We start from the raw sequence: 10,000 nt of genomic DNA on the forward strand, positions 1-10,000 counted from the left end.
GTTAGTTCTTGTATATATGCAAACGTCTGGCATAGTTCCCCTTTTACATCACAAAGCATAATAATATCATATGCATCTGAGATTATAAACCTTAATCATTAACAGCACATGTAGTAAGTACCAAAGTTTGCAATCCATGGAAGTGATATAATATTTTATTTATTTCCATTGCGTGTGTTTATGAAAAGGCTGCTCCTTACAACATGCTTCGGGAAACGTCTGAGCAGATGACAGGCAATGATCGCTATGAGGGATTCTGCGTCGATCTCATTCACGAGATATCAGAAATTCTTGGCTTCAACTACACGGTGAAAATTGCCGACGATGGTCAGCACGGGAAATACGACGAGAAAAGGGAAAGGTGGAATGGCATGATAGGAGAACTGCTCGATCAGGTATATCGGTGAACAGGAAATTATTGGCTTATATTAAGGATATGTAAAATTGATCGTAATTTAGTGCACACGGTTGAGTATATGTTTTATGTGTTACGGTAAATGTTTATTTTCAAATATGAGAAATTATCTTTTTAGCCAGAATGATCTGTTTTAATTTTGTTTTAACGACCCTTGCTTTATATATTACTCTCTTACAAAGATGAAATAATTTACTTCTTTTCTTAATGACTAGAGAGCTGATCTTGCCATCGGTGACTTGACCATCACTTACGAAAGAGAGCAGGTTGTCGACTTCACAATGCCTTGGATGAACTTAGGTATTTTAGTAATATCCAACATGCTTCTAAACCGCTAGCAAATTTCATATATTTCTTAAGTAATTTCAATTTCTAGTTCGACTGTTGTATCTGTGAAAATAAAATCTGGTTTTATATCACGCATTGTAAATCTGATTATCTCGTGTCTGTTACGTAATCCCTTGGGTGCAATGCTGTAAAAAGATATTCTTTTAAGGATATTGTATGAGTCATTTTATTATTTTCATATGTCTACATTCCCCAATGCAGGATGAAGTAAACGTAGCATTATAACGTGGATACAGTATCTTACTTCATTATTTTGTCGAGCAGATTTTTTTTTTTTTTTTTTTTTTTTTTTCAGGATAATGCTAATTGCGTTTTCTTCTCTGTAAGGAATAAAATAAGTCTTTGATCAAAACAACGCATGAAATGTCTAATATATTTACTTATTTATTAGTTAATTATTTATCAGAAATATAACATTTTTGTTTTCTCCCCGCCAGGCATCACGATCTTGTACCGAAAACCGACCAAGAAACCACCGAATCTCTTCAGTTTCCTGTCGCCCCTGTCCCTGGACGTGTGGCTCTACATGGCGACGGCCTATTTGGCGGTTTCCTTGCTTCTCTTTGTACTGGCAAGGTCAGTTAGGATTTGTCAAAAAGCATTTTTTTCCCAGTTTTCGTTCAAATTCGAAACCCAGCTTTGGAGGGCATATTTTTAAGATTTAATGGCGAGTTTGAAGTTAGTATTTATTAAGATTCACGCATATACAGTATATATGTTTTTTTATATATATCAAAAGCATCATCATCATCATCATCATCAGTCGTTGATGGTCGACTGCAGGACAAAGGCCTCAGACATGTCCGTCCACTCCTGTCTACATCTGGTCTCTCTATGCCAGTCTATATCCGCAAATTTTCTTAGTTCGTCAATGCATCGTCGTCTCTTTCTTCCCCTGATTCGTTTACAATTTATAGGGATCCATTCTGTTATTCTTAATGCTCTCTCTCTCTCTCTCTCTCTCTCTCTCTCTCTCTCTCTCTCTCTCTCTCTCTCTCTCTCTCTCTCTCTCTCTCTATATATATATATATATTATATATATATATATATATATATATATATATATTATATATATATATATATGTGTGTGTGTGTGTGTGTGTGTGTGTTTGTGTGTGTGTGTATTATTACGGCTGGAGAATTATATAAACTCCCGAGCTCCAAACTCACTTGTTTGTTTTTGCATAAATCTGTTATACTTAAAAATTGATACCCGAGCTCTGAAAAAAAGTATGCAACTACCAGACGGCAATATATAAAAACGCTGAATGTCCAAAGGTCTTTTACGCTACTCTCAGAACAAAACTGGGTGATTATTTTATAAGAACTATTCAAAAACAGCCTCTTACTTCGGTTCTTATTCAGGGATAACGAGCAGGCGCTATTAGGAATTATTGGTGATCGAAATAATACACACTTTACAAAAGTAAATATATTCTATAAAAAGTTACAACAATAATACAAAAAGAATTTACACCAAATTTAAATTACTCGAAATATTAAAGCTGAACAAAACCTTAAACTGAGACAAAAGAAAGACTGAAAAAATTACACAATCACTTTTTTCACTGGAAATTAATATACAAAAATAGTTAATTTTGATCATTAATGATAATAGTTAACACTTTAACAATCAAATGATTAAACACTAAATGGAATTTATATAAATGTAACTGTTACACTAACGTCTTTGATCACACGAGGTTACTGAACAGTGTAGTAAAATAAATACACTTCACTGTTTAGTCTGAAACTCACTGGGCCAGTTACAAAAATTTACGTTAAACAAGTACAGTACTTACATTAACACACTACTCTTGATTTAATCTCTAAAAAATTCTTCAACGTTTGAACAACACTATACACGATTGACGTTGGATCAGAACCTTATTCACGTTTGAGAGGACACACACTTGATGCACTCGAGAGGAGAGAGGGCGTTGGCTCTTTCAAAGGGATAGGTTGAATCTCTTCCGCTGCTTACGCATTCCTAGGGGCATATATATTGACTTAATTCGTCTAGAATTATCCAAATAGATCATTCTTGTGACTTGGGGGAAGGCTCTTGCGGCGAGGTTGCCAGCGTAGAAAATGAACAGGGAAACAAACCTTGCTTGCAAGGCAACCCTCTCTCAGCTAACTCCGCCAACTCCCTCCTCGAAACAATAAAAAAAGAGAGTAAATCTATTTCGAGAATTTTCATGCACATTCTTGCCACTTGGAAATATAGACATGGTATAATACCTCATTTTCATACCTCGCAGGGGTCATACAGCATACCTAAACGAATTACATAATTACAAAATACGTGAAATAAAAGATAATTCTTAAAAATAATGTAAATTTACATATACTAACTTGAATGAAAAATACAATTAAATGAATGACGAAAGTCTTATGCAATTTACATACCTTTACTTAAACCTACATGAGAGGAACTCACTATTTGTACTCAATATACGAAATTCGCTTGACTTTGAACTTATGCCGGTTTCTGCGTGTGTTCTTTTTTCACCCCTCTCCAACTCTTTTTTGCCTGTGAATGTTGTGATCTTAGCTGTTTCTTTCACCTGTGTGTTATTTAATCTTTGTATCTGAACTTTAGCCTTCCCCTATTCCTCCTTCCGTCAGACTTCATGTTATAACCCTTTCACACACATGGTCCTCTTGTGTCTGCATATTAACATGACCCAACTACTGTAGTGTTCTTTGCTGAAACTTCTTTAATACTTTCATTACTTTGATTGTTCCTTTAATAATATCCTGTCTGATTCTATCTTTTCCTGTGATCCCAAAATCTTACAATCCTCATCATTTTACTTTCATTTTTCGATCTTTGTCGTCCAAATCTTGTCCCCGTAAGACATGGCTGTAGTAACTACCTTGTACAGAGCTTTCCTGTTACCTTCCTGCTGATCCTCTTGACACTATTTCTGATAACCAATTCATCCAACCAAACTTTAGGCTGTGGTTAAGTTCTGAGCTCAATTCTCCATCATCTTTTGCATATAAATGCATATTTCATTGTACACTGTCTTCGTTCTCCTGTCCATAGATATGCTGTCATTAACCTGCTTATCGTTAGGCTTTGATTTCAAAGATTTTTTTTCTACCTTTCTGGCTTCAGCTGAACTCCACTTGTCGAATCATTCACAAACAATGTGATCAGTGAATAGTACACTCCAAGGGACTCCCTTTTTTAAATTGGCTCAACAAATCCCTTTAAATTCCTTCCGTTGGTTCCATAGACATAACACTCCTTAACCAAATTTTGTGCTCATACTGTGCTATGTTCAGTGCTTCATTTGTCCTATGAACAGCCTCGTCTCTCATCCAACCATCATCTGCAGCATTTCATCTGAAATGCCTATTCAAGTTATTTAATGCTCCATCATCATAGTTCCTGTTTACCCTTATAACATTACTAACATTTGCTTTTACTATCAACTTCTTTCAATCACTTTCAAATTCTTTCACAAGTATTTACAATTTATCTTCAATATCCTCAATTATTACCATATTATATCCAGATATTAATCGTTCCACACTCTGTTCATGGCGCTTTTTTCCACAACTTTACAGCTCCATCTAATTTTCACGTTTTAAACCTACTTTTACACCAGATCAGACATCCTGTCCTCCACTTAATTTCATCGAGGAAATTTGTAGTCACCCGAAAAAGAAATTCTTCAGCTTGAATCCAACACATTTTGCTTATTGTTATAACAATTTTTTATATTTTTTTTTTTTACGTTCATGCATAAGAGATACACCTTTGTCCATAAGTGTGTGGCATAACTGTATTATATAAAGAATTATCTTCCTTGTCAAAGACCAACACGGTTCTTCCATATTTAATCCTTTTTGTTTAATACAGGTTATCATATTTTATTCACTGGTATGCCAGGTATTGATATGACTGCATTTCTTAAAGTCGCCTATATCACTGTTACTTTATAAAAACAAACGGTTATGATTTCTAGTAATCCCTTGCAACCTTTAATCCTCTAGGTCTACTTTTAAAAGTCCAGGTAAGTCACTCAATCACACAATATCTGTAACAACACCTGGTATATTTCTAATGTTAAACACCTTAGTTGCTCATTTTACATTTAGTAATCATTCTTAAACTTACATTACCTCCATTCCTTCACCTCTATAGTCAACAGATTTATAAAATATTCAATTAAACCAAGACTGTGTTCTCTACTGACAGAATTTTGCCATTAATGTCTTATTTTCTAGAATTCACTGGCTCTTTAATTTCTTATATGACTATATTACTTAGCATCTTGTCACTTTTTTTTTTTTTCTTTTTTTTTACTTTCTAATCCACCCTTTTTAAATGACCATCTCTTCTATTATGTATTATTTGCACGTCAGCAGTATTATTTTCGTTTACTGGAGCTCTCATATCCTCATTTTACCTATTAACTGTTTCACACTTATCTTCTTGGCCTCTTATACCCACAAGAACAGCTTGTATATTCATTGACTGTGTCTATGAATTTTTCATATTTCACACGTAATCTTTATGGTAATTTCTTTTTAATTCTAACCCACTTTTATAATTTTTACACACACACACACACACACACATATATATATATATATATATATATATATATATATATATATATATATATATATATATATATATATATATTTACATATACACATAGATATAGATATCGATATATAAACATACGTGTGTAATAGAATTATATATTTTTATCATTAAATTTTCTACGTAATCTCTAATATTGTATGCAGTACCCAAGGTATCGATTTTAATACAATTCTTTTCTCACTGTCAGATGTAGAATTTACTCTACATGTTATATATGTATGATATTGTAGTTTTCCCTCATACAATTACATATCAGATTTTAATTTTATTTTTTAACATCCTCATTCAATTCTATATCATTAGGGAGTCTATATCATATTTATTCATCAGTAGCCAAGTTATTTATCTAATATCGTTTAATGTTGCCATTAAAGACGTTGCAATTTCTTTTGTACTATTTTTGGAGTTTCTTAAATGCTGTATTTACTGTTCTAATTTTTTCCAGGTAAAAAAACGCATGTTGCTCTTCTCAAATATGTATAAATATACACAATACTTTCTCCATGCAAAAAACAAGAATAACCACATAACTGTTTTTGTTAGAAGTAGCAGAAGTCAGCTTCCGAGGATCAACTTACCAATACTTTTCACGTAATGTTTCGTCCTACCTCTCCCAATCGGCCGGTCTCAGGTTCTCCCCGTATGAGTGGTCTAACCCGCACCCGTGTGACCAGGCGCCGGAGAAACTGGAGAACGAGTTTTCGCTGCTCAATTGTCTCTGGTTTTGCATTGGGTCTTTGATGCAACAGGGAGGAGACATCCTGCCCAAGTAAGGGATAGGATGACATGGAAGGAAGTAGCTGTTGGTGCCTCATTTTGCGACGTTGTGGAAATCATAAAGATTTTTTTATAACTCCTAACTGTGTTGATTAGTTATTTTTGGCATTCCATATTAACTATGAACACAATAGGTTACGATTGTACCAAAGGATGCTAAGATCTCTGTAATGATTCTAGAAGTTTTAGTAATTCATATCCTATTGAAATAGAGTGCATTCAGTGTAAAACAAATCTTAAAGAAACTTTTGGCTCAGTTAGTAACCTTTTGTCTCGAATCGCTAACTTTGGTTCCTCTGTGTAAAACTTTCAGGACATGACATGCCTGCGTTCGTCACGATTTTATTTTGGTAGATTTATTTGATGACGATTGCAATGTCTATCACAAAATTGTACATGAGAAATGTCTAAGATGAAGGGGAAATTTTTTATATTTGATTCTTGAAAGGTTACAAATTCAGATTTAATTTTAAAAAAGAAACAACTCAAAAAGAGGCCAATTTATTGTCTCCCTGCATTTTTTTATATTGATAGCTGTAGCTCAGTGTACTTATTGGAATCCAACCCATGAAGGAGAAAACTAGCAATGGTATACCTTTGACCTTAGAGTTTTTTCTTTCTTGTTTTGCTCTCTATTTTACAGTCTTTTCACTTATAAATAAACTGATGAATCTCAAATTTCTTTGAAAAACCTACTAGAAAAAGAACTAAGAATAGTCGCTAGCATTCTCAGTGACCCTTGCTTCTACCAGCCCGGAATATCGGATTAAAATACAGCATTGCTATTAATGAGAACTACGCATTATAGACCTTATGAGAATTTTGATAGCATGATATTTTAAGAAATAACATTGCAGAAGTCGCTAAGTATTGTAAGATAAAAATGTTGTCTGATGAACATGTCCTTACCAAAGCAAAAACATATGTTCACGCTTTAACAAATATCCTGATTGATGACCTTACTGCTAAATAAGTTAGATATAAAGCTAATACAAGATGACAGATGAGGTTTATAATACTTGTACGATGTATGTTGGTCTCCTTGTATAGTTCTATTGGGTACAGTGAGAATTTAATTGCAATAGTAATAGACACTGAAGTAAAATTTCCAAATGAGTTAAATAAAAGAGGAAATAATTTTCTGTTGCTTCTATAGGACTTCAGGCTCCGTTCTGACGAGGTGCGTGAAGTCTGTCCATTAACAAAACCTTCGTCCTTCCTCTTTTGTTTAATTCATATGGACGCTTTACTTTCGTCAGGTAACCTTTCAATTGAGTTAGATCGCAAGGCTTGTGATGTCCTTCTTAATTGAAAGGGGGATATTCTTATACCTAGTACACACTTATTTTAGTTACAGTACGAGTTTTATGGCATAGTTTTATCATTTTTTACTACTGCATTGATTTTAGAATCAATTATGAATTTCGGTACAAAGAGAATATCTCCCAGTAACTTCGTTGCAATATCCCCTGTCAATTTATATGTCCGCTGCCTGTCAGTCATTTCCTTCAGTGCTCCCAATATATGTTTGCGCCATTCGTACCCCTTCCCTTCCGCAGGTTAAGTCCCTATGAATGGATAGCGTCCTTTCCATGCAGAGAAGAAGAGGACAGATCTCTGGAAAACCAGTTCACTTTGTTCAACTCGCTCTGGTTCACAATGGGCAGTTTACTCCAGCAAGGCACAGATCAGCAGCCCAAGTAAGCTTTTCGGTAGTCTTAAAAGCCTTCTTCAAAGGTTTCATGATAAATTACCTCTCGATAGACTTTGCAAAGTGAACACTCAACCTTAGATCAAAGAGCGAATCACTTCTGTACCGTTAGTTGAATTGAATTGCTGTTTCTCATCTTCTTTAAGTTGTCCTGAATTATCTCGGTTTATGTTTGATATGTTTCCTGGTCATGAATATAACTTAATGTGTTGCAAATAGCTTTGGGAAGAACTGAATGGCATATTGAAAACGACGTCGACCTGTCGAAATTATTAGCATATTTCCTTTGGCAAATCCTAAAGCTAATTTCATTGATATCACGTTTGTTTCGTCCATTAAAATTAAACTATAGTATAACTCGTTGGAAGATGAGAGAAATCTTGAGTTATGAGAGTTCGAATTGAGCTGTTGAAAATTAGAATGTCCGGGGATGTAATTATCAAACTAATATATGATAATCTAAACGCCCAATATATTCTGACAAATCTTAGTTCAAAGCTGTATTTAAAGCTGATGATTCTTGAAAGCTTAACAATTGTTCAAACCATCGGTTCTCATGAAAGTTGTGTTTGTTGAACATATTCAGTAGCGTTGCTTAATACTAATGTTTTACATTAATCATCTAGTTTCCTGTTGTTGATATGAACTTGATAGCTCCAACTCGATTAATTAATAGTATTAAACCTAAAAAAAATTATTTGTAACTCTTGATTAAAAGTAAAATTATATCACCTTTTCCATATCAAGAACAATTCGGGTCCCAAATCTCTTTCAGTCATATAGACCATTTGTAATTTAAAAACCTACCTTTTAAGGGTTTATAATTTTTTTGTGCATTGAATTATTCATGCAATTACAGAAACAGAACTGAATAAAATATGATAGCAAATTGTACACTAGTATTCTTGTATATTTGAAGATAGATACCAAACATTAAAAATAGCTTTCTAAATAGGCTAGATTTTATTAAGTTGGAAAAAACATATATTTGAAATACTCGTGAAAGTAACAAGTTTGTAAAATATGTATTGAAAATATTTTCATTTTAGAGAATTTATTTAGCGATAATGCTCTTGTTATCTATAGCGTGTTTACGTATATCCATTACCATAAAATGGATTGGAAGAAGTTATAATTAGTGACCATGTCAAAAGTATTTAAACGAATCTGATACTCCACATCTGTCTCTGGGGGTATTTATTTCCAGAAAAAAAATATCCAGGTATCATCAAAACGTTCGGTTATTTTTATATTTAGAATATTGATAGTAAATAAACTCCTGGGTCACTATGTAGATATCGTACCAGTTTGAAACTTATTATCCTATCGTGTTTTCGATTTAATAGCTCCGTCTATGACAATTGTCAAAGTTATACAAGGTCGAGGTCCTGAGGAGTATATACTTATGGAGTTTGGAATAGTAATAATACTGATAAGCGCCAGAATCGCGATACACAAAACAGATTCTTTCAAGTGTACAAATTTGTTCAATTTGCTTGTATAAACCATTTTATTCTTTTCAATCATATCTTTAAAACAAATTTAAGGTTTCTGTATATTAAATCAGTGTAGTATTTAAGACTTTCTCTATCGTGTTGCCTCTCTATATATTAAGTTTGGGAAAAATTGCCTTAGATTAGTTTTTTCCGAAATATTATGTCGTGTCGATTACCTTCTGTCCTGATAAATTCTTTCGATACAAAAATGTAAAAATTTGTTTATAAGGTTTCCTGCATCGCCAGCGACGATTGGGGAATGCCATTCCTTGTCCTGGTTAAACAGAACGAAAATAGAAACATCACTCCATGACCTTTGCAAGGGCAACCTTTTTAATCCCTGTAGAAGACGGTCTTTTGTTTTGTTTTCGTCTTAAGAGTTTCATTTGATGATTGTTTCCTTTGGCTGGTTGTGCTTTTGCTTCTCCATTGATAGAGGCCGCACCTTTCATGTTCTTACAGTAGATACGTGTTTGCAAAAACTATGAATGATGATATGCCAGTGATATTTTTGGAACCTTTCCACCTTTCCCGTGTGTGTGTGTGTGACAAATCTATGTGCTTGTTACTCTAATATCTCCTTGTATATGTGAATGAGTAATCAATAACCACTGTACTGGTCA

General features: G+C 33.8%; 1 protein-coding gene across 7 annotated transcripts in view; it reads left to right on the top strand.

Annotated features, from left to right (window-relative positions):
- LOC137654258 (glutamate receptor ionotropic, kainate 2-like) overlaps window positions 1–10,000 on the top strand; it is a 740,845-nt gene that overhangs the window by 709,946 nt on the left and 20,899 nt on the right. For 6 of the 7 annotated variants that reach the window (XM_068387901.1, XM_068387895.1, XM_068387908.1 and 3 more), the window contains exons 12-15: window positions 189–395; window positions 631–715; window positions 1,201–1,339; window positions 7,730–7,870. In XM_068387901.1, coding sequence (XP_068244002.1) covers window positions 189–395; window positions 631–715; window positions 1,201–1,339; window positions 7,730–7,870 — 572 coding nt within the window. Of the gene's footprint in view, window positions 1–188; window positions 396–630; window positions 716–1,200; window positions 1,340–6,024; window positions 6,723–7,729; window positions 7,871–10,000 lie in introns of those variants that run through there. The other variant, XM_068387927.1, reaches the window with a different exon arrangement.

Source organism: Palaemon carinicauda, chromosome 1 (genome assembly GCF_036898095.1).
Source record: "Palaemon carinicauda isolate YSFRI2023 chromosome 1, ASM3689809v2, whole genome shotgun sequence".
NCBI lineage: Eukaryota > Metazoa > Arthropoda > Malacostraca > Decapoda > Palaemonidae > Palaemon > Palaemon carinicauda.